At 42.1% G+C, this 25,625-nt stretch overlaps 2 protein-coding genes across 3 annotated transcripts in view; one reads left to right on the top strand and one right to left on the bottom strand.

The window, feature by feature from the left end:
* Window positions 1-10,771, bottom strand: part of MROH8 (maestro heat like repeat family member 8) — a 48,918-nt gene extending 38,147 nt beyond the window's left edge. The window contains exons 1-4 of the mRNA XM_033094924.1: window positions 10,416-10,771; window positions 6,949-7,070; window positions 4,701-4,852; window positions 2,348-2,470 (exon numbers count right to left, since the gene is read on the bottom strand). Coding sequence (XP_032950815.1) covers window positions 2,348-2,470; window positions 4,701-4,852; window positions 6,949-7,070; window positions 10,416-10,702 — 684 coding nt within the window. The 5' untranslated portion in view covers window positions 10,703-10,771. The remainder of the gene's footprint in view (window positions 1-2,347; window positions 2,471-4,700; window positions 4,853-6,948; window positions 7,071-10,415) is intronic.
* The window catches only part of RPN2 (ribophorin II), a 55,536-nt gene continuing 40,149 nt past the window's right edge, over window positions 10,239-25,625 (top strand). The window contains exons 1-2 of one of the 2 annotated variants that reach the window (XM_033094922.1): window positions 10,239-10,562; window positions 14,046-14,239. In XM_033094922.1, coding sequence (XP_032950813.1) covers window positions 10,550-10,562; window positions 14,046-14,239 — 207 coding nt within the window. In that variant the 5' untranslated portion in view covers window positions 10,239-10,549. The remainder of the gene's footprint in view (window positions 10,563-14,045; window positions 14,240-25,625) is intronic. The other variant, XM_033094923.1, reaches the window with a different exon arrangement.

Raw genomic sequence — 25,625 nt, 5'->3', positions numbered from 1 at the left:
TGGTTGTGCCATTTTACATTCCCACCAGGAGTACATAAGAGTTCCAGTTGTAACATATCTCACCAACATTTGGCATTACCTTTCTTCATTTTAGCCATTCTAATGGGTATAGAGTTGAATCTCACTGTGGTTTTAATTTGCATTTCCCTTATCACAATGAGGGAATACCTTTTCATGTGCTTATTTATACATCTTCTTTGATAGTCTTTTGTTTCATTTTTTATTGGGGAATATTGGGGAACAGTGTGTTTCTCCAGGGCCCATCAGCTACAAGTCGTTGTCTATCAATCTAGTTGTGGAGGGCGCAGTTCAGCTCCAAGTCCAGTCGCCGTTTTCAATCTTTAGTTGCAGGGGGTGCAGCTCACCATCCCATCCGAGAATTGAATCAGCAAGTTTGTTGTTGAGAGCTCATGCTCTAAGCAACTGAGCTGTCCGGCCGGCCCCTTTGGTAAAGTTTTATAATAGATTTTTCTCCCTTCCTTTCCATTTTCTGTTCTTAGCCTCCTGGGCTCTTTTTATTTGGACACTGAAGAGACACGCGTTGGCATGGGTCATGAGAAGACTGGCAATGCCTTAAAATTTTTCTTTCTTTATAGTGACCCTGGCTTTGTCTTCCTGTGGTTTCTTCAGCAGAACTGCCTCTCCTCTTGGTTATTGAAAGCTGCACTCTTTTAGCACCTGCATGTGGGCTTATAGAGACTTTGCAGACTTTCTTTTTATGGAGGGCGCAGCTCACAGTGGCCCCTGGGGGATTGAACCGGCAACCTTGGTGCTATCAGCACCACATTCTAAGCAACTGAGCTAACTAGCCACCACATAGATTTTGCAGACTTGTGCAATGATACAGTGATCCCTGCCACTCTCTCATCAATACCAGCTACCCTTAATTCTAGACTGAACCCCCCCTTGCCAGCTAGTGTATATTTTACTACTGGTTGGACAGATTCAGGTAGAGAGTATAGGGAAATTCAGTGTGCTTCTGCTGTGCACCAGTGAGACTTGCATTCGTAGATCTTCTGAGCTGATGGTTAAACCATGTGGCAACCCACCGCTGCCAATGCTTGTGAAGTGGGACTTTGGAATCATGCCATTTTGGCTGGGCCCTATGGCTGCCTATAAGCCTAAGCCTCTTTCCATGGAGTATATATAGCCAAGTAGAAAGCTATATGCATTCTTAAATCTGCATTATATCATTCTGTTCTTTTTGATGTATTATTTGGCAGAGTTTTCAACCTATTTATGAGGTGTGGTCATTTCCATGAGGATTGTAAACTCTTGGGAGGCAAGGATTAACACTTCCAGGAAATGTGTATCCTTCAGCAAAGCACCAGAGTGTTCTAGATACACAAGATCCTTTGTAACTGTCTACTACTGAACAAACCTGTTAACTGGCTAGCCTTCAATTCTGAAAACCAATCAATCTAATCAGCCTTATAGATCTGTGAGTTGAAAAGCTCATTTTCCTGGAGTGTATAAGAGATGTCAGATTCAGAATTTTAGAGCTTTAGAGAAACTGAAGGGGACATTTCACAGATGAGCAAACTAAAGCATCAAACAGTTACATGCTTAAGTGTGTCAGCTCCTCTGAAAAGCACTCTGGATCACCTGATGTGGAACTGACCACTCACTCACTCCTCTGTGCCCTCACTATTCCTATTTAAACCTTTGCCACAGTCCCTGTGATAGTTGATTACATTTGTCGTGGCTGCAGGACTAGGCCTTATGTTTTCTTTGTCTTTGTAGCCCCAATTCCCAGGACACTGCCTGGAACTGTTAGGCACTTAAGGTAATGAATGAATGAGTTAGTGGCAGAATGTGGCTGGAGTTGGTTACAAATAGGACAAAAAAACAATAAAAATAATACAATTGTATTATTGCAAAATATGTGATAGGTACCATGCTACCTGGCTTACATTTATTTCTTATTTAATACTCTCAATAGCTCTGTGAAGTATATACAGTTATTCTTATTTTATGGATGAGGAAACTGAGGCACCGAGAAGTCAGTAGTTTCCCAAAGTCACATAACTAGAAAGAAGCAGAGCATGTACTCGAACCGAGGCATTTGATTGTAAAGTCTACCTCAAACCTCCTCCTTCATGAATGAGAATGCAGCATTGTTTTTACTGAGAAATTTAAATGCTGTTCTCCTTTCTACTCCTCTTTCAAATAGTTTTCTAGGGTGATCACTGCGTGGAGTAGCCCTGAGTATTTCTCCTCCACGCAAAGATGCTGATATGTGAAGATAAGGGAAGCGCTAATATAGGTGAAGCCACTAAAAAACTTGTTAGCCAGGTCATTGAATTTGCATGGTCTGAATAATATGTGATAAGGTCACAATACTTACATTTAGGGTATGCACAATGTCTGCTGTGTGGCTGTGAATGAATGATTCTGTGGTTTCATCATAAGGTAAAGTTCGGCTGAGAGAAGACAAAGATCTCAGGAATGTCAGCTTCTCAAGTTCACTCTGAATTTGTGGAAAAATTATAAAAACACAGTTATACATTATAATCTCATTTGATAATTGTAGATGGTTTTTGAAAAGTTTCTTGGAATGTTTTAATCCAGTAGCAGTCTTTTATTTAAGGAATGAATAAATTACAGAGGAATGAAATTCCTTCTCCACTGGCCCTGCCTGGGTGTGGGACCCCGTTTTCTCTCTCAGTGAGATTACCGAATGCTCCATGATGGCTCTTTCCACCTTTAGTCTTTGCTTCCCCACCTACCCACCCTGTAGACTACTGTCTAAGCTTCTTAAAGGTAACCTCTAATGCTGTTACTTCTGCCTTTCTTGATGTCATTAAAGATTGATTATTTTGAGTCTTTAAGGTTTCCTATTAAAATGCAAGTTTTGATTTGAAGAATAAAATCTCTTTTGTATTATTCCCTTTTTCTAAATATAAAAGCACTATCTATTTATCATAGAAACTTGGAAAAGATAAAGTATAAGAAGAAAATAAAAGACACCAATAATTCCACAATCTTGAGAAAATTTCTTCCAGTCTGTCTGTCCCCACCTGCATATAGATGGTGTAAACTGGTATACGCTCTCTGGAGAGCAAATAGCAACACATAGCAAGAAGCTGACTTCATGGCCTGCCCAATTCTCTCTCACCTGGATTAGTATAAGAATCCAACACTGGGTTTTTCTGCCCCTCCCCAATCTATTCCTCCAGCTCTCACCAGATTCCTCGTTTAAAAAGTCCAAATTTGATTCGGTAACTCCCTATCAAAAAACTTTCACTAGCACCCCTGGAGGTCAAGGCCCATCCCAACATGACCCCAGCTAATCTCTTCAAATTTCTCTCTGGCCGTACCTGACAGCATTCTGAGCTTTAGCCAAATTAACTTTATGCTGCCCTTTCTTACTTCTGCGCCTTTGTACCTTCTGAATTCTTTTTGTTTACGTTTCTTTTGTTGACTAATCTATATATCCTTTACTTTAAGACCTGGATCATGTATTTCTTTTCTCCTGAAGGGTCAGGTGCTCTTCCTAAGGGTATCCATAAAGTACATGTGTATATTGCTGCCATGGCATTTGTAATACTCTGACAAAACTAACTCCTCATGCATCTATTTCCCTGACTGGCTGTGGATCCAGGCCAATGCAGGGAATGGATGTCCCCCACTCCAATTCACTGTAGCAACCCAAGGCCTTTATTAATTGCAAAGAAAGCCTTTATGACAGGAAGCATAAAGCATAGTGTGAGTCAAAAGTGAAGACCAACATTCTGGCTTTAAGGATTTTTAAAAAATTTATTGGCATTATTCATAGAGAAAATGTAAAGTTTGGCGATCACAAACCAAAAATATCTGTGTATATCCAAAGGAAATAAAATTCGGATCTCAAAGATATACCTGCATTCCCATGTTCATTGCACCATCATTCGTAATAGCCAAATTATGAAAACAACCTAAGTGTCTGTTGACAAATGACAGATAACTTTGACACTATAATTTAAATACACCAGGTTTCTTTGAGTTCATCAGACATGCTCTGTTCTTTTGTGCCACAAGGTTGCAAACACACCATTTCCTATTTCTGGAATATTCCCTCCAATTCTAACTTTTCCTAGTTTCATTCCTTACATCTGTTCATTCCTTACATCTGAGCTCAAGAGTTACTTCCTCAGAAATGCCTTTCTTCACCCCCAGATCAATTCTTCTGTTATGTACACTCCTAGAATGAATAACTGAATGAATGAACGTTTCACCTAAGCAATGGAATATTGTATGAAGTAGGATAATATAGATTTATAGTTATTGACCTAGAAAATTTTTTCTCCCACCATCTCTGATGTTTATTTTTCTATACACACATTTGTGTGAACAGAAAAAACGTCTGAAAATATATATACGTATGTATACAACAGTAGTCATTTTAGGAAAGTGAGATTAGAGAAGATTAACTTTTAATTTTTATTATGGTTTTCTTTGTTTTTATAGGAATTTTATAATTTTTATAAATATAAATACAATTTATCAATGTACATAGACACATATTATAAATATAAAAGTATAAATACAAATAAGTTTTATAGCTTATAAATTATTTGTATAATAAAGAAAGAACAAATGTTTAAAATATGTGTTAAAATGGAAGAATAAATTGGACGACTCGTAAAGACTGCTTGTCTTTACGACTGCATACCTTTAGCTCACCGTTAAATAGACTGCTTGTCTTTATAACTGCATACCTTTAGCTCACCATTAAAAAACTCCTGGATAAATTCAATCAGCTTCTCAACAGTGGTTTGGCCGAGGGGGCCCTGGTGGGTCAGGTGTCTGAAGCTATCTGTGCGGGATTCCCGAGGGAGTCCAAAGATATCAGAGATGTCTGAGTCTAATACTGAAAGAAAAACAATGCCTCTGTACTATGTAAAGTTATAGGGTTTAATGGGGAGGACCGCTGGATATCAGGGAAAAAAGGGCCTGTTCTCACATTCACTGTTCACTCTGCCACCTTGATCAAGTCCCTTCTCCTCTCTGAGTCTGTTTTCTCAATCACAAATTCAGTGTCCTCTAAGAGCCTTGTAAGCTACAAAACCATTAAGACTGAGCTCTCGTAGAGTGGTGAAGAGCATGGATTTTACATCTCAGTTTCAGAGGAGCTGGAATCCTGGCTCTCCCACTTAGTTGTATGACGGTTATCAAGTTAGTTTGCGTCTTGGAACCTTAGTTCCCTCACCTGTAAAACAGGGTTATTGTGAGGATTCAGTGAGGAAATACATACAAGTGACTTCCCCCAGCATGTGGCCCATAGTAAGCACTTCGATGGTAGGCATTATTCGAATTCAAGTCCATGACTCTGGTGACAAGAGTCTGGTGACAAGCTTATGTTAGCAGCCCCTCGTGGATCTCTTCCCATTGGACCAGGCTGCAGTAAGTACCTGAGGATCTCCTTCCCAACGTGGGGTTTACTCTAAGAGCACAGGCTCGAGTCGGGCTGCCTAAGCTCGGATCCGAGCTCTGCCTTTTTCTAGCACTCTGACCTTAGGCAATCTTACTTTCTCTGAGCCTATTTCTCCATTTCCAAAATGGGGTGACAATAGAACCTATCTCATTTGGCTGATACAGAGCTAGCAGCAAAGAAGTGTTGGCAAATATTATTCCTTTTGCTCACTGACAATGATTCGGGTGGCATTATTTTCCTCTTCCTGTAGCTTCACATCCTTACCTCTATTTTCCAATACCAAACCTCTATTCCGATCAGGCCAATAGTCTTATTACTCTCCCAGTAACACACCATCTGAAGGTTTCTGCCACTCCACTTTTGTACTCTTTTTGTTCTCCTGAATTACAGCCTCGTCTGCAAATTCCTCCCACTCCCTGTCGCCTTCTTGTCATCCACTAGAAGCCCTGTTCTCATTCACCGGTTGTCTGCACAGGCTGTCATTCTGTTTGCATGTTTCTCCTTCCTCTCCCCCACCTTCCCTTACCTCTTGTTGCTGATCTAACTCCTACTCATCCTTCAGGGCTCAGCTCTAGGATGCCTTTCCTAAGTCCCCTCTTTGCCCATTTTGGTGAAGTATCCTCCTCACTGCTAACAAACCTCTCTATACTCGTATTTGCTCCTTACCCCCATCCCACGCCCAGTTACACATATTATACTGTATAATCACTTGTTTATTTATGAGTGCATTGTGTCTGTTCTGCTCACTGCTATATATGCAGTAGCCAGATCAGTGTTTAGAGCACAGTGGGGCTTCAATAAATATTTGCTGAATGAATATACAAATGAATGGATGTAGTTCCTCAAACACAGCATGGTGTTTCCTGTCTTATGCACATGCTATTCCACCTACCTGGAATGCTTCTGCTTCTCACATAGGTTGCTCTTTCATGTCCTTGATGCCTCCTTTAGCTTTCAACAGCACTGTCTCAGACAGCTGTTCTCTGACAAACATGGTTTAAAGTAGGTTCCCATGCCCTTATTTTTAGTCTTGGATCCTTGCTTAATTCTTTCATGGTGTTTACTACAATTTATACTTGTAATTACTTTATTTACTGTCTGTTAACTTCTTTTGGTCCTTTTCAGAACTATAACGTAATATCTGGGAGGGCAGGGACCATGTTGGTCTTGTTCATTTCTGTATGCCCAGCAAGTGATAATTAATAATATGTTTGTAGGATAAATCAAAGGGTTATTCTGTAGCCCCATCCAGGTTCCACCCACCCCTACCTTTCCCTTCTCAGAATCCTTCTAGCACTTACGACTCTGTGCAAGTCAGCAGGATTATTTGTCTCAGGATCAAGTTTACTTTCCTGTACGTCTAGAATAATGTGTCTTATCTCATTTTGCCAACCGTATTCCAAGGTCTTAAAGTCAGAGACCAAATTCATTGTCAAAGTCTAGTCAAGGTGTATCACCCAAAGGCTGGTCTCCCAGCCACATGACTTGAAAAGAGATTCCTCCCCCTTTTCTTTATCCTTTCCTCTTTTCACCTGTAAGTTCAAGGCAACTTGGGCATTTTTCAGTATCCTCTAAGTTGCTCAGCTGCAAATCCACACTTCCTGAATCACTGCCAGAAGCACACGGGATCACTACTTCTACCCGATTACAGATCCTAGGAATAAAGAGGGGATTAGAAGAATTAGTTTTTCAGGACTGCTTCTGGTTCATCACTCAAGTAGAAGCTTAAATGTCACCTTCTCAGAGGCATTTATTGATCGCCAATCTAGGTTAAGTAGCCTCTCTCCACCCCAGTCTCATACGTGTAGTTATTTTCTTATCCTTTTCATAAAACAAGGTCAGAAAATTAAGTTCACGAACTCATCCTAGAAAAAGGGCTACAATACCTCATTGCTGAATATCACTATGGTCACCTTTGAAGTACTCCCCTTGGGAAGCTATGCACCGACACCAGTGCCTAGTCCATCCCTCAAAGCAATTTTGGAACTCTTTTTCTGGAATGGCCATCAGAGCTGCTATCGTATTATCCTTGATGTCCTGAATGTCATCAAAATGTCTTCAAGATTTCCTTTATCTTCGGGTAAAGAAAGAAGTCATTGGGGGCCAAGTCAGGTGAGTAGGGAGGGGGTTCCAATACAGTTATTTGTTTACTGGCTCAAAACTCCCTCACAGACAGTGCCCTGTGAGCTGGTGCCTTGTCGTGATGTAAGAGCCACGAATTGTTGGCGAAAAATTCAGGTTGTTTTTGTCTAACTTTTTCATGCAGCCTTTTCAGCACTTCCAAATAGCAAACTTGGTTAACTGTTTCTCCAGTTGGTACAAATTCATAATGAATAATCCCTCTGATACCAAAAGAGTTTAGCAACATCGGTGCAACAAGTTCTCGAACTTAATTGTCAGACCTCGTATTTAATCATTACCTATAATTATCAAGTTCATTTGTGTTTGTTAATTGACTGTCTCCCATTAGACTCTAAGCTCCATGAGGGGAGAAATCTTGTCTACACAGTCGTAGTTGTATCCCCAGCATTTAGCATATTGTCAGCCTCATGGGGAGTGAGTGAATGGATAGGTAAGAAATGCCACTGTTAAAAAGAGACTGAGGTAGAACACCCCACTCCACCTCCCTCACCCTCTCCTTACCCTTTTTATTCCCTATAGCACACAGCACTTCCTAATATATCATTCCCTTATTTATAACATTGTTTATTGGAAAATAGTTTTCAAATAGTAGAAAAATACTTCCTCAAGTTTTTGTGCTATTCACAATATAAAGGCTACAGACATGACACATTTTAAAGTTTAACCTTTATTAACATTTTATCCACCATTAGGTTTAGACAATAACCAAGAAATAAACTGTTAACCTAAAAATAAAAAGCATTTTTCAAAGTGAAAGGCAACCAAGCATTTATTTGAGATCAATAAGAATAGCTGTTTGGGAATCATTAATTCAGACAGAAGCCCAAATAATATACCGATTACCGTGTTCCCCGAAAATAAGACCTAGCCGGATGGACCATCAGCTCTAATGCGTCTTTTGGAGCAAAAATTAATAAGACCTGGTATTATATTATATTACACTACATTATATTAGACCCTGTCTTATATTATATTAAAATAAGACTGGGTCTTCTATTAATTTTTGCTCCAAAAGATGCATTAGAGCTGATGGCCTGGCTAGGTCTTATTTTCGGGGAAACACGGTAGGAGACAAAGGCAATGAGTATGGCAAAGGGAAGCGGAACAACTACTCCAAAAGAAGGAAGGCATTTCTATTGGTGAAGAAAAAATATAGCGACATTAATTCTAAACAATACTTTTAATTTTTAGTCGGTAGTCATCAATCCAGTAGTCATAATATCTGCTATCTTGTTATCTTTGCAAATAGCTCTTTGGGGCACAGTGTTGCCCTAGGCCCAGTCCAAAGGTTATTTTGCCCTGTTTAACCTTCCAAAGGTTTGTGACATAAGACATTCAAGGCATTTCCTCAGGCATGGTAGCTCCAGGTCCATTTTTAAAGTGGCTCTGCTTATATTGTTTACAAAATCAAGCCCTGATTTTAGCATTTGCCAATTCTATGATGTAAATATTCCCATTGTGGCCAAAATCAAGCTTTCAATGTCACTTTGGGAGGAAATGTGTAGTACTACACCATCATATAATAATATTTCCACTATACAGATACAATAGAGATAAGCAACCACAGAAACAGAGACAATGGTAAAATGCAGTAAAATATTAGGAAATGCTGAGTTTTGTTTTCAATAGACTGTATTGTAAGTTTGTATGATTTAATTTTTCTAAATAGCTGCATTTAACAACCAATTTGCAAAATTCCTGATAAATTCAAGAACTGACTCTTGCAAACCAGTATGAGACGGCTCTAGCATACTATTGGTTGTTTTATTGAGTTGCAAGACTTCTTTATACACTCTAGATCAGCACTGTGCAATAGCAGTTTCTGTGACAGTGGAAATGTTCTATAATTCTGCACTGTCTGATACGATATCCACTAGCCACACATGGCTATTGAGCACTTAAAATATGGCTAGTACAACTGAGGAACTGAATTTTTATTTTTGGTTAATTTAAATTGAAATTAAATTAATTCCACCCACAGTTAGTATCTACCATACTGAACAGCACAGCACCAGACAGAGCAAGAACTGACTCTCTATATCTGGGATAATAATATATGGTAATAAGAGTTACCATAATTTGCATACTTCATATGTTCATAACACTTACGTAAAAGCACAGATTATGGAGTCAAACTGCCTGTGTTTGAATCTTTTCATTTCCTTCTCAATAAAATGGGAATCACAGCACATACCTCACAGAATGGTGATTAAGGAGTAAATTAAATAGTGTATTGTACCTAGAACGCTTAGTACACTATAGGGGTATCCTGTCACTCAATAAGTGTAGTTAGTTATTATTTAGTTCTTAATGAGTCACTTTTCACTTTTGAGCCTGTTACTTGGTAATCCTATAAACTTTGGCTAATACGCTCCTCAAAGAGTTACTGTGAGAAGTCACTGAGTCCAGACAAACGCTTTGCAAATCAAATAAAACATCACTCATAGGTTAGTTATTAACAACCGAAACAATCTCTGGAGGAAACTGACATAATATTCTACACAACACAACAAAATCGCCCTGGAATACTGCTCGCCTCTCCCCACGGGACCCTTCCCTTGGCTTTAAAATTGACCGGGCCACAGAGAGACGACTGAGCGACAGTGCGATCGGCCAATCAACGCAACCGGCCAATCAGAGGCAGCCTCGTCTCAGGCCACCGACGAAGCCTCACCCAATCGCGTAGCGGTGGCGCCCGGAATAGGACCGTTGCGAGGCGGTCGGTTCCAACTCGGCCTGAGCGCCGGGGGGAAGCGGGCCTGCACGCGAGGCCTGGGGGGCCCTTTGGGTGCAAGCACTGGAATTCCGGTCGCGGCTACTGGGAGCGGCCGGGCCCAACGGGACGGCGCAGACTAACCTGTGCTTAGAGCCCATTTCAGCACGTGGAGTCAGCCGCGAGTCTCCGGCGTCCCCACCAGCGTGCTCCTGGAGCCAGTTTCCCGAGCGGAAGTCAGCCTGCGACTCGGGCCCTGGTAGGACCTGCTCGGAGGAATGGCGCTGCCGGGTGAGGCGTTGCGCATGGCTCGACCAAGGGGCCCCGCGGCCGGCACGCCTCGGCAAGTCGGCCGTCGCTCGCGAGAAACTAGTGCTCGCCACTCGGGAGCCGGCCGGGCGGGATCCCCGTCCCCTGTAGGGCAGGGGCATTTCCTGGGGTCGGGCTTTCCTGGGGTCGAGGGTCTGAAGGAGGGCGGGCGATCGGGATGGGACTGTCGGGGTCTGGGGGAAGGGTGGGGGTGGGGTGGGTGCGGCGCCGAACTACGGGTCCCCCAGAGGCCCAGCCGGGGTCCGGCGGCTGCGGTTAACCCAAGATCTGGCTTCACTCATTCATTTGATTCTCGCGGGCTCCCGGACCAGGCGGGCTAAGAGTGAGCTTTTGTCCAAGTCGTTCTTCTTTGGACCATAGTTTTCTTTTTAGTGAACGGGCAAAAAAAATCACCTCTCTGGGAGCTTAGAGCATCAGTTCTGAAGTTACATTCAGTGGGTGCAAATTTGCAGTCTGCCACGTATCCGTTATGTGACCCCAGCGCAAGTTACTTAACCACCCTGCACCTCAATTTCTCTCCTATAAAAGGGGTTAGTCACATTGTCTGCCTCGTAAATTGCTGTGAGTAGTAAATGAAATAATCTCCGTGCATAACTTAGAACAGTGCCTGACACTAAGTAAGCCCTCAGAAAGTTAACTGCATTGCTAGTTAACGTGTCGACGCTGTGCGCGATGCAGTTGGAAAACGTGTACTATTGTTATTTCTACTTGACAGACTGGAGGGCAGAAGGAATCCCAAGAAAGGAAGTAAGTTGCCCACGGTAACAATCAGTTAGTGGCTCACTGCTCCATTAGTTAAGAAATGGAGGGTAATAAGAGTTGTTGAAAACAAACTTTGGATTCAAACTGCCTGTAGTTTGATTCTCGGCCAGTTATGTGTCTTTTAGGACAGGTAACTACTACTGAGTCTCAATTTCTTGGTCTATGAACCGCACGCGCTTGGATGTTGAGGATTTCATGACTCATGCATGCAAAATACTTAGCATGGTATGGGCATACCTGACACATGTGAAGTGTGCAAATTTTCGCCAAAAAAGTTATTATTAATGTGAGGTGGGAAGATTAGATGCTGTGTTAGGGAAATTTGCAGTCTAGCTGGGAAAATGCCAGTTACAGTCATTCACGAGATCTTAATATATTGAGTTACTTGCCTGTACCAAGGCACTGGGGATGCAGCATTAGTATCTTGACTTCTCATTCTCAAATCTTTCTATCCATTAGGAATTCTGGCTCTTAACTATGAATTCTAGTTAGATTCTGACCACCTTTACTGCTGCCACCTGGCTCGGACCATCATCTTTTTACTTGGATTATGGCAATAGTCTCCTAACTGGTGTCCCTCTTTCGGTCCTTGCTCCTGTGTAGCCAACACAGTGATCCCGTTAAAATGTAAATCAAATCACTCATCTGCTCAAAACTTTCTAGTGGCGCCCATCTTGCTCAGTAAAAGCCAAAATTCCTACAATGTCTTACAAGGTCCTTGCATTTGGCCTCTGCTACCTCTGTCACCTTGTTCCTGCATCTCACCTTTTGCTTACTCCTCTCTAACCATATTGTTCTCCTTGCTAATGGAAAAAAAACACTCCTGATTCAGGGTTTTGGCATTGGCTTTTCTTCTTGGGTTTGTTTCCCTCCAAATAGCTTCATGATTTGCTCCTTTTCCTTCAGGGCTACCACAGTATCTTTATTTCTTAGTTAGGCTTACTGTATTTAAAATTGCAGCTCCTCTCAGATATCCCTTCTATATTTTATTTTTCTCTCTAGCACGTTTCACCTTCTAACATGATAAATAATGCTTCTTCATTATTTTGTGTGATATTTTTCTTTTCCCACTAGAAGGTAAGCTCCATGGGGTTGGGGGGTTTTGTTTGTTCTGTTTCCTGCTGTATCTTTAACACTCAATGTTTGATGCATAGTAGACATTCAATAAATATTTGATGAATGAAATGCTCCATATTATAGGTTTCTTTCTAGTCTTTTTTTTTTTACAAGAGCTTTCACATTTTTTAGATTATTTAACACACACAAGGACTTAAATACAACTAATGTTCATGCCCCAAGGTAAGCATCCCTTCTACAACATTCTCTGAAAAATAGTGGAATCTGAACACTATTGTTAGATCTGGTTTGAGTCCAAGACTGGCTATGAGCGAACTACTCTGGTTCTCAGTTTTATTTGTAAAATGGATATAATAATGCCTTTCTTCAAAGTGTTGTAGTTCAAACTAAGTTTTACACTATACGCATAGGATTTAGGACCATTAACGTTAGCCCGGTGATTACTGTTAAATAGCAGACAGTTCATCACACAACCCATTCTAAAGTGTGTGTGTGTGTGTGTGTGTGTGTGTGTGTGTGTGTGTTTAATGAGAAGTGGAACCTACCACTCCTATAACTTCTTTATGTCCCCTGAGCATAATAGATGAGGATTAATTTTACTTCCATTTATTCAGCAAATACTAATTTATAATTTAGTACTACTTCGTGCCAGGCAGTGTGCAAAACATGGAAATACTAGGATGAACCAGAGAAACAGTCTCTATCCTCATGGAGCTTGTTGTTTAGCAGAGGCATCAGACATTCCACTATTACAGTTGTGAAAAATACTGTCTAGAAGTATAGTATTTGCTATGAATGGACATAGCAACAACAAAAATAACAATGGTAATAGAAGTAGCAGGTAAGATTAGATAGCCCTTGTTGAATGCCAGTCATATTTTAAGATCTTTGTATATTAACTCGTATAATGTTCTTAATAACCCTGAGGTAGGTAGTATTATCCTATTTTACACTTGAGGAAACTGAGGCACAGGCTGGCAACATTGTAACTGCCACAATCACATTGCTAATAAATGGCAGAGCTAGGATTTTAACTTGGCCCCAGAGGCCACGTTCTTCACTGCTTTATGGTACTGAGGACCTCACCTAAGGGAGGGCTGTTGGGGGCTTCTTAAGGAAGAGATACTTGAACTGGAATCTGAAAATAAAAATTAAGCAAAGTTTAAGTAGGGGGAAGCATGAAAGTGCTGGGTAGAAAGGACATGGCTCCTTAGAGCAATAGATGGGGGGCCAGAGAGCCGCCGATGAGGGAAGAGTAACAGAAGAGATCTGGTTCAGAGTTGGGCAAGGTCATGATGAAGATTCTGGCTTGAACCTGCCCTGAGAGGCACAGGAGTTAGTAATGTGCTCGGAACGGGAATGGTGTGACGAGTCCTGTGCTTTAGACGCAGCGGCTGCTGGGAGGACGACCCTTCAGGTAGGAGAAGGCAGCTCCCACCACATCCCTAAGCCTTCTCTAGGTGAGCCTTTCTGGTTCCCTCCCCTGCCTTACGTGATTTAGTTCTGAGACCTAGTTCTGAGACCGTGGTTTGTGTCACCATTGCAACTATGTATATAGACCTCGGGAACAGTGTGGCGTGTGTTTAATAGTCATTTCCCCCCAAGGTTCAAGCACTGTCTTCCTGTTGGCCCTGACAATCATAGCCAGCGCCCAGGCTCTGACGCCCACTCACTACCTCACCAAGCATGACGTGGAGAGACTGAAAGCCTCACTGGACCGCCCTTTCACCAGTTTGGAATCTGCTTTCTACTCCATCGTGGGACTCAGCAGCCTTGGTGCCCAGGTGTCAGATGTAAAGGTAAGGCCGCTTTTGTCTAGCTGGTTTCCTCCCTTCACTGTGTTCCTTTTGTGTACGTCATAACTAGCTCTTGCTCATTTGAGGATAACCAAGGTTAATACGATATAATAAATACTTCTATCAATCTGACAATTTTTATTTATTTAATGCCTAATGTATGTTGAGGCCCATGCCAGGGGTTTTAGCAGACTATAAAGAAGAGCAAGTCATAGATCCTCCAGAAACGTGTACTGCAGCTCTGAGTGAGACTGTACAATACCACACGTACTTGTTAAGTGCCGAGTGTGTATGGCTAGGAAATAATAAAGGGATTCAAGATGGGGGCGCATTCAGATTTATTAAACAGTCACTATCCCTGTATCAGGCAGTTTTTATATGCTTCTTGGACCTTTGATGAAGAAAATGCATCATGATGAAGAGCTTTCCTGATTTAGGAACCGTCTTAAGTAAATTTACATTTTATTCATTACAGTAGCATGGATAGCAAGGGTAAGAAATTAGGGCCAGGTTTCTCATATATAAGCCTTGTGTGTTAATTTTCTATGGCTGCCCAACAAATTACCATACACTTAACAATTTAAAACAATCCTCATTAACTGATAGTTCTGTAGGTCAGAAGTCCATGCATGCTTGGCTGGCCTGTCTGGTTAGTGTCTCAAAGTCAAATTGAAGGTGTTGGACAGGCTGGGCTTCTATCTGTAGCCTAATGTATGTTGAGGCCCATGCCAGGGGTTTGGGGAAGAATCTGCGTCAAGTTCCTTTAGGTTATTGGCAGAATCCACTGTATTATGGTTGTAGGTCTGAGGTCCCTCTTTTCTTGCTGGCTCTCAGCTAAGGGCTGCTCCCTATTTCTCAGTGCCACCCATATTTCTTCTTATGTGACCTCCTCCCCATTTAAATCAGTAATGGTATGTTGAGTCCTTCTTACTCTTCACATTTCTCAAACTCTTCTGCTACCAGCTGTAGAAACATTTTGGATTGTTTCCAACCAGCTATTGGATTACTTACCTGGTTAGGTCAGGACTGCCAGGATAATCTCTGAAATTTAAGGTTAGCTGACTTGGGGCTTTAATTACATCTGCAGAATCCCTTCATAGTAGTTCCTAGATTGGAGTTTAAATGAATAATCAGTGGAAGGAAATCTAAAGAGGGCATTTTTAGAATTCTGCCTTCCCCTTCTTGTATTGACATAGTAACGACCCCAAATCTCAGGGGCTTATGACAGAAGTTTATTTTCTGCTCATACTGTGTGGCCATCATGGGTCAGCTGGGGCTTTGTTCATGTTTCTTCAGTCTGGGATTGAGCCTGATGGAATAGTCTCTGTCTGGAGCTTGTGCAGTGGGCAAATGAAAGCATGGCTCTTAAAACTTCTGTTCAGAAGAGATGTATGGCACTTCTTTTTATCTTTCTCATTTCATTGCTTAAAGCAAGTCACGTGGCCGTACCTGGGTTGACAGGTCAGAGAAGTAGAATCCTTCAGAGAAGGAATGTATTTTAGTGGCTGGTAACTCCTGAGCCCGTTTTGGCTCAGTGTTGCCCTGTGATCCTCTCTGGCTCTGGTTTGCCTTTACTTCCTTCAAGGTTCCTTTTCTGAGCAGAGTAGAGAGTATCCTGAGCCACTGGATTGACAAGTAATCCCACTTTAGTATGAACTCCTCATTCATGGATCAGTTGTTTACAGAACACCTGCGCTAGGCCCTGGGCATACAGTGGTGAACCAGTCATAATCTCTGCCTTCAGAAAGCTTACAAGTCTAGTGGAAGTTAAAAGAACAGCAACTCTTTTATTTCAACCTTTCATTATGGAAGTTTTCAAACATTCACGAAAGTGGTGAAAACATATAATGACCCTCCTTGTACCATATGCCAGCTTGAACATCACATTTTGCCGTTTTTATTGCATTTACTCTACCCCTGCTTATGTTTTTATGCAGGAGTGTTTTAAAGCAAATACTAAGCATACCATTTTACTTGTATCTCTAATGGGAACTTCTTTAACATAATGACGATTCTTTTGTTTCACCTAGTAATAGTAACAATATTTTCTTTTTTAAAATTTTTATTGGGGAATATTGGGGAACAGTGTGTTTCTCCAGGGCCCATCAGCTCCAAGTCGTTGTCCTTCAGTCTAGTTGTGGAGGGCGCAGCTCAGCTCCAAGTTCAGTTGCCGTTTTCAACCTTTAGTGATAGGGGGCGCAGCCCACTATCCCATGTGGGAATTGAACCAGCAACCTTGCTGTTGAAAGCTTGTGCTGTAACAAACTGAGCCATCTGGCCACCCCTCCAGAAGCTCAGCAGCAGCTCGTTGTCTTCAATCTAGTTGTGGAGGCTGCAGCTCACTGGCCCATGTGGGAATCAAATCGGCAACCCTGTTCAAAGCTCGCGCGCTCTAATCAACTGAGCCATCTGGCCGCCCCAACAATGATCTTTAATGTAGTTTAATTCCTGGTCTGCATTCAGCTATCTAGAGTTACCTCAAAAAAGTTTTGTTTGTTAGTTCATTTGAATCAGAGTCTAAACAAGGCTCATAAAAACAGGTCACTGTCCCAGAGAATTTTCCACCATCTGCCTTTGATTGATTGTATCCTCATGCTGTTTTTGAACATATTTCCCTGTCTCTTGTATTCCTGTAAACTGATAGTCAGCTTTTGAAGCTTAATTATATTTCAGGGTCAGTTTTCTTGACAGAAATATTTCACAGGTGGTACTGTACACTTCCTATCAGTGGATACATAATATCTAGTTGTTTCACTTTTAAGTTATGATAAAGTTGGGTCAGTGAATTCAGGTGTCAGACTAATCTATTTCTTGTAAACAGTATATAGTAGGGATTTATTTTTCAATCTAGTCTGACAGTCTATTTTTTTAATTGGGGAGTTTAATCCATTTATATTTAATTTAACTGTATTGTTGGGGTTAAGCCTGCTATCTTGTTATTTGTCTTCTATTTATATTTTTTCTTTCTCCTTAGATTGAGTATTTTTTTAATATTTCATTTTGTCTCTTCATATTGGCTTTTTAGCTCTACTTATTTTTTTTTAGTGGTTCCTCTATTGTAATATACGTTTTAACTTATCAGTATACTTTGAATTATTATTTTGCATTGTCATTTGTAATGAAAGAACCTTATAACAATATATTTTTATACTTAAACTCCCCTTATTTTTGCTGTCATTGTCATACTTTTTACTTTCTTTCAAGGGTCATAGCCTTGTTATCCAGTGTCTCAACTTTATATATTTTGTTTGGTTTTATAGTTATTTATGGCAGGAGGTATTGAATTAAAGTTCAATACCTTTAATTTTGTCATGGCCAGAGCTGGCAGTCCCAATTGATGTCTTTCAATCCATTGCAGCCTGTTATTATTTTTGATGCTTAAAATGTCTAATTTTTGCCAGTGGGCCAAAATGTCTGTGTGTGTTTTATTTGTTTTTAGGTGATCCAGTAGTCTTTGACAGTTTCTTCTATCCTAGGTTTATCTTTTATATTTCCTGTCCCAGACTAGACTCAACCAGTGCTATTATTTATTGAATGCCTCATATGTGCCGGCTCACTGGATATGTTATTTTGAGTTCATTGTCTTAATTCTATATGGTTAGAGATATTATGTTGTAATAGAGGATGAAATGGAAGCTCAAAGAGGTTAAGTTAATTGCCCAATGTCTGCCAACCATCATCAGAATAGCACATGGCAGAGAGGTTAACAGACTGGCCCCCAGGGTCAAATCCAACTTGAAGCCTGTTTTTGTGAATAATGTTTTACTGAAACATAGTCATGCCCATTCATTTACATATCGTCTATGGCTCCTTTTACATTTTTAACAGTAGAGTTGAATAATTACTAAAGACACCGTGTGCCCAGCAAGCCTAAAATATTTACTCTCTGGCCCTTTACAGAAAGTTTGCTAATCCCTGATCTATGGGATCCACACTTACTCATATTTCTTCCTGACAGCTGTGTCTTACTCCTGCCCGTTTCCTTCCTGTGCATGACTGTATTAAGGAAGCAGACTTTTACTCATAATCATATTGTTGTAAACCCTCTAGGTGAATGTACCTCCGAATAAAATTAGTTTAGCTCAAAAGAAAGAGCACAGGCATCAGAGTTAGTTAGCCCAAGTATTTAATTCTGGTGTCATCTCTCTCTAAAAGAGGAGTTATGATGACTTCCTCACTGGATCATTATAAAGATAAAGTGAAATCGTATCATGCCCAGTAGGTGATTGGCTCACAAAAGGCCCTTCAAATGGTAGCTATCTCATCATTATTAATATTGAAACATGTTCGCTTCTATTTATAACTTATTCAGGTGAATTCAGACACTGTCTGGTGTAGATACTATACTATGCTGTACAGAAGGCCTACAGTTTCTGTAGACAGCCTGGGGCAGAGAGAACAAATTGGGAGAGTAGCAGAGTAGTCTCGACTAGTAGAGGTTTTGCATTGGAAGGTGTAGGAGATGAAATTGGAATATTAGGTTACTGTTAAATTTTGATGGGTTTGAATGCTGGACGAGAATTCTACTGGTGATTTTCAAACTTCTGTGGAACCGGAGGATTCAGTCGAAGGAGATGATGGAGGAGTGAGGTACCCTCACTTTAACCAGAGTCATAGCTTTGTATCTGTCTCAGGACTTGGAGTTCCACGTGGATTTAGGTTGATCACATACCCGTAAAGGTGTTCTCTGCTGACGTGATGAGTTTGAGGGTACATTAGTCAGGGCTGAAGGTATAAGATTGGAGCCATCCAGACAGCTGCAGTCCAGTGTGATTCGGGATAATTACATGGTTAGGCAGCTGTGGCTTCATGTTTATAATCCAGACTCTAAACTCAAATGGCTTGGCTTCAAGATATTGACTTCACAGCTGCGCAACTGTGACCTGTGCAGCTTACTGAACCTTTGTTTTCTCATCTGTGAGAGGGAGATAATAACAGTACTCGGCTGATATATGTAGGTGGTAAATGGAGGGTAGTTAGCATGGTGATGGCATGTGGTAAGTATATAATCATTAGCTCTTATTAGTAATACTGTTATATAGAGTAGCAGTTAACGTACATCACTTTTATTTTTTTTTTACAAACTTTCATCCCCTTTGTTTAATGCCTGACGAACAGAGGATGTTCAACAAAAATATATTTTTTAAATTTATTGGGGTGACAATTGTTAGTAAAATTACATAGATTTCAGGTGTACAATTCTGTATTATATCATCTATAAATCCCATTGTGTATTCACCACCCAGAGTCAGTTCTCCTTCCGTCACCATATATTTGATCTCAACAAATATTTATTGACTGAATGAATTGTAAACTTGAGCTTAATAGAAATGAAAGCTCTCTAACTGTGCCTCTTAATCAGAAAATAAATGGGTGAATCACACACTTCATTCTTCTAATCGTTTGTGAAATGTGCCATGGTGATTCTGCAGTGTGTGCATTGTAAGTAATAGAAGGAAGAGAGTTGCATGGAGGTTTCAGAGCTGTTGCATTTCCTTACTGGATGAGCACACGAAGTCCGTCCATTGAGAGAAAGTCTCCCTTACTGCCACTTCCATGGAGTGGTGTGTGCCCAGCTTAACTGTTACTTTCAGCTGAGTAGAAAGAACTTCCTCAGCCCTGTTAGATGCCTGAGTTGGCTGCTCTCACAGATAGGTCCTTAGATGAGATTTTGGTTATTTTTGTCACAAGAGATTTTAGCAGCAAAACTGGGAGGAATGGGGTTTAATAAGAAAATGAGAATAGAAAGCAGCTCCGGGAGTAGCAGAGTGAGGAAAGACAGTTGATTTTAAGTTGATTTTAGAGGGTTTGACAAACTGGCCTTCAGGGTCAAATCCAACTAGAAGCCTAAAGAGTGAAGAGTTATGAAAAGTGAACATTTTTCATTTTCTTAGTCAGTTACTATATATGTATATTTAGAAAACATAAGCACATGAGAATGGTGATTTTATGGATATGACTTAGCTTTTTATAAGACAAGAATAATGGGGGTTTTGTATTCATTTTAATGAAAATAGGTAAATGGGATACATACTATGGTAAAAGTTGTGGTGGTCCTACTTGTTCCTGACTGAAATCAGGAAACATTAGACAGTGTTCACGGGTTGTTTGTCAATCAAGCACTTTCCCTATCTGTAAACTGGTGATCCCTTAGAGGGTTGTGAAGCTTAAATGAGATAAGATAAAGTTCTTAGCTCAGTGTCTGTCACATGGTGACGGCATATAAAGGTGAGTATATTTGTTTCCAATTCAACAAGTACTGTGTGCTTGTTAAGGGCCTGTCCCTCAGCTGGCCGCTGGGATAGCAGAGAATCAAACATTCTCTCAGGTTGTAATCATTTATGGAGCATCTGTTATGTGCCGGCATTGTGCTAAGTGTAGAGAAGACAACAGAGCTCATTATCTGGTGAGAGACAAGTACCAATATAGTGAAACCAGGTGCTGAGTACAAAGAGATACACGTGGGATGTGGAAAGTCCCATGGGAGTCCAGCAGTGGGAGCGGCTCACTCATCCTGCCTGCCGAGAAGACTTAGGTAAGCCCCAACCTTGTCCAGGGGAGTTGCCATCTGTCCTGGCTGCTGCACAATTTGCTTAGTGAATTTCTGCTGTGTACTAGGCATGGTGCTAGGCGCTGGATTCATTGTTGAACAGAAAAGAGAGCCTCTGTCCTCTTGGAATGTGTCCTCTAGTAGTGGAGACAGGCATTAGTCATGTAATCAAATATATACATGAATATCTGTAACCATGGTAAGTTTTATGGAGGTGAGATAACCGGCGTTATAAGTAGAGGAGTTCTATAGGTGGAAAATGGGGGAGTTCGACCTGGTCAGAGAATGCTTTCCCGAGGAAGTTCTGAACTTAAATTTTACTCTACGTCCCCCTAAATTACAGCTCCTTGACGGCAGGAACTTTGTTCACTGCATCGATTGTGTATCTCCAGTGCCTAGAATAGCGGCTGGCATGTGGTAGGCACTCAGTAGCTGTTTGTTGAATGAGGGAAGGTATGATTGATCTGAATTCTAAAGGGAAAGTAGGAGTTACCCGAGAGACAGAGGAGGAAGGGACTTGAGGCAGAAGGAGTAGCATGTGCAAAGGACCTGTGCAGGCAGGGAGTAGGTGACATTTGAGAGACTGAAAGGAGTTCTGTGTGTCTAACAGAGGCGGGGAGAGAGGAGTAAAGCTACACAGGAAGGCTGGGGCCACGCCTCGGTGCTTTGCTGGCCATCGGAAAGATTTTGCTCTTTTAAAAAGCAGTCGATTTTAAGCAGCAAGGATCAGGATCCCATTTTTAATTTTGAAAAGATTTCTCTCCTGTTTTGTGGAAGACAGACTATGGCAGGGGGTACAGAGCACGATTGAATGCAGAAGGGGTACAAAGGATAGCACCCTGAATTCTGACTTGTTGCATGGATGGAAGGTTGGGCATAAGATGTGAAGGAACAGAGGAAGAGAATTAGGATTGTGTGGGAAAGATCATGAATTTGGTCTTCAACATGTTGAGCTTGAAATGCCTTTGAGTTATGTAAGTAGCGATTGAGAGAAGTCTGGGCTGGGGGTACAAATCTGAGAATTACCTGGATAGAGTTTCTGGATGAAGCTGCCGTGTTGCCCCGAAAATAAGACCTAGCCGGACAATCAGCTGTAATGCGTCTTTTGGAGCAAAAACTAACACAAGACCGGGTCTTATTTTACTATAATATAAGACCGGCTAGGTCTTATTTTCAGGGATACACGGTATGGGCCTGAATGAGATTGCCTATGGGGAGAGAGAGGATGCATGAGGAGTGGGCCTAAGAATTCAAAAACTCTGCTGTTGAATGGCCGGGCAGAAGAGGATGAAACTGAGGAACTACCAGAGAAGTAGCAGAGAGCCGGGAGAGTGTGGGGGAATCTCGGAAGTGAAGGGAACGAGGAAGTAATCATCTGTCAGGTGTTGAGGGAATGAGCATTGGGAAGTGTCCTTTGGCTTTTTCAGTTTGGAGGTCACTGGTGGCGTGATGGGGCAGAACCACGTTGGAGCGAGCGGATGTGAGGAAATGAAAACCTAGGCGTTAGGCAGCTCCCTAGAGAAGTTTAGCTGTGTGAGAAGAGAAAGAAGGTAGCAGCTGGAGGGGAGAGATGCGTCAAGGGAAGTTTTATTTTTAAAATAAGTCTTGAGTTAATACAGTTTAGGGGTTGCCAAGTGGGAGGGAGAGGAGGAATTAATTACATGAATGGGCCTCCAGGTGGAGAAAACAACCTGTACTAACCCTGGGCCGCAAAAGTGCTCGTTGTATTCTAGGGGCAGTGAGTTGATTGTGCAGGACAGCTAGCGCAGAGGTGTGTGGTAAGAAGTGCACCTGGGATCCTAAAACTATAGGTCTCCATAAAAGTGACTCTTACCTAGGGATCTAGGAGCCTCAAAAACAAATACTGCCCAGTTAGTTCTAGGGAGCCCAGTTCCAAAGGATGTGGTGGGGGGGGCTCCCGCCAGGATCCTCGGTAACATGACACAATAACAGGTCTGGCAAGGTTACAAAGCATGGTCTGAGAGGAAACGAGTAGTGGGGAGCTGTTAATGGAGGAAATAGGGAGAGGAGGGGCAGCTGAGAGTGAGTTGATTGTCTTTTCTGTAGCATTTGGTTCCCTCTTCAGTTCAGGGAGTTGTAGGGAAGGGTGGGTAGAGGAAAGCACTGTTTTTCGCTCAGGAGGATGTTTAGATAATAGTATTAACACGGCACAGAAAGTTGGAGGGGTGCAGATAAGGAATGGGCATTTAGGGGGTGATTTTCAGCCTTTAATTGGGAAAATGAGTCTGGAACATGGGAGGGCAGCTGGAGTTGGAGTTACAAATGCCCTGAAAGTCGCCAACTGAAACCTCAGCAGTGGGTGGGCTTCCTGAGTCCAGAGCGTGTTTCATGAGGTCTCCCACTTCTGCTGCTTTAAAACCATGCTGTCGACATTCTGAGCTTTGAAGCCACTGACCGCTGGTACTGTTTACGTTGCTTTTTCTGTGCATAGAATTAGAGTAGGCATGATGCTGGTTTTCCTGCAGATCAGATCAGTTTTAGTGGTCCCTTAAGAGGTGGAGGTTGTCTAGCTTAAGACTCTGGAGCCAGGCTGCCTGAGTTTAATTTCAGCTCCTCCGTGAAGAGCTGAGTGGCCGTGGACAAGTTACTTTGCCTCTCTGATGCCTGTTTTGTTTTCTTTAAACTTAAGATAATAAGAGGACCTAATGCATAGGTCCCCTTATTGAGTGAGAAATGCACATAAAGAACTTGGAACAGTGCTTGACACATTTTCAGTGCTTGAAAAGTGGTACGTCGTGACCGTAATCATTGTTTGGGGCCTCGTGTGCTGTCGTTCCACTGTTAAACACCAGATGGCAACAAAGCATAGCTTACCCACATTCTAAGGCAAGGACTTTTTGAATAGATTTTCTTCCCAGCCCTAATTTGTGCAGTGTGAGTTTTCTGGTTGAAGTAGCGCATGCACATATAAGACATCAGATAATACAGAACAGCTATTAGTGAAAAGCAGCAGTCGATTGCATGGCCCACCTTGCCTTACTGCCTGGCCTACTCCCCAGGAGCACCCACTTTTACCTATTTTTGTTACCATTTCATTTTGAATAGCGGAATTTTATGTTGCCTCAATCAAAATATTTAGCACCAGAACTAATTATTAAATTATATTGCTTGGAGTTTGACCTAGTAGAAGTAGCGTGGGTTTTATTATGTGCCTACCCTGGGCCAGGCACTGTGATGGGGGTTCATCAAGGTTCTTCTCTCAGGTAACTCATCACTGTGGGAGGGAGGTAGTACAGTCTGGTAAGTGCTTTGGGGGAGCACTCGGGAGGGAGGGCGACGGGCCTGTCCTGGCATGAATGTCACCGAAGGCTTTCTGGAATCACTGGAAGAAGTGATGTCTGAGCAGAGAAGGAGATAAGACTGTGTTTGGCAGACAAGAAGCACGAGAGAGAAGTGCTCCTGGCAGGGGGAGTAGTAGGGTCAAAAATCATAAAGGGCGAGAGCATAGCATATCTGGGGAGCTGCAGTGGGCTGCAGGGTAAGATTTTGGAGGTGGGGCTGTGACGAAGCTGGCACAGAGTGAGGATCAGTCATGAGGACATGTTATGCTGTATCAGGAACTTTGGATCGTGTTGAATATAATAAGGAACCACCCAAGGGTTTTAAAAGCAAAGTAAGATGGTCACATTTGTATTTTGTAAAGACCACTCTTGAAGCAGCATGGCTTGGGACCAGTTAGGAGATCATTTTGACAGTCTAGGTGAGAAACGGCAAAGACCTGAAATAAGGCAATGAGAGAACCAGAAGGTGGGGATTGGGTTTGAGAAATGAAAGGGAAATAGACTCGATAAGCTTGGAGGGTCAAGAAGGAGTCCCAGGTTTCTGCTTTAGGTAATTGAGTGCTTGGTGATGCCCGTACATGAGCTAGAAAGTCCAGGTGAAAAAGTAGAAGGTTTCAAGCTTATTTTAGATGTGTTCAACCTGGCTTAGCTTTGCAGACATCAAAGCGGAGATTCCAGTACAGTTGGAATCAAAGGAACCACTCTGCGACTTAATTAGCTTTGTCACCTTCATCGGGTTATTTACCAACTCCAAGCCTGAGTTTCTTTTTCTGTTAAATGGGTATGATACTGTCTACCACAGGGTCCTTATGTCCATGAAATGGAAGAGCTTCATAAACACCCTGCACAGGCCATAACCAGAGCAGGTGACCAGTGGCAGTGGTTACTTTCCTTCCTTTCTAGGATTCAGAAGGACTAGAGTCCTCAGGTTTGTTGCTCCTTCTTTGAAATCAGCAATTTTGTGTCCTATGGAAATGAATTGCTTAAAAAATGAAATCTTGGGGCGGCCCGGTGGCTCAGGCAGTTGGAGCTCCATACTCCTAACTCCGAAGGCTACCGGTTCGCTTCCCACATGGGCCAGTGGGCTCTCAACCACAAGGTTGCTGGTTCAACTCCATGAGTCCCGCAAGGGATGGTGGGCTCTGCCCTCTACAACTAAGATTGAACACGGCACCTTGAGCTGAGCTGCCTCCCGGATGGCTCAGTTGGTTGGAGCCTGTCCTCTCAACCACAAGATTGCTGGTTCGACGCCTGCAAGGGATGATGGGCTCCGCCCCCTGCAACTAAGATTGAGCACGGCACCTTGAGCTGAGCTGCCAATGAGCTCCCGGATGGCTCAGTTGGTTGGAGCGCGTCCTCTCAACCACAAGGTTGCCGGTTTGACTCCCCATCCAAGGGATGGTGGGCTGTGCCCCCTGCAACTAGCAACGGCAACTGGACCTGGAACTGAGCTGCGCCCTCCACAACTATGAATGAAAGAACAACAACTTGACTTGGACAAAATCCTGGAAGTACACACTGTTCCCCAATAAAGTCC

This window comes from Rhinolophus ferrumequinum, chromosome 23 (genome assembly GCF_004115265.2).
Source record: "Rhinolophus ferrumequinum isolate MPI-CBG mRhiFer1 chromosome 23, mRhiFer1_v1.p, whole genome shotgun sequence".
In the NCBI taxonomy this organism is placed as follows: Eukaryota; Metazoa; Chordata; class Mammalia; order Chiroptera; family Rhinolophidae; genus Rhinolophus; species Rhinolophus ferrumequinum.
This window is presented reverse-complemented; position numbering and strand designations above follow the sequence as displayed.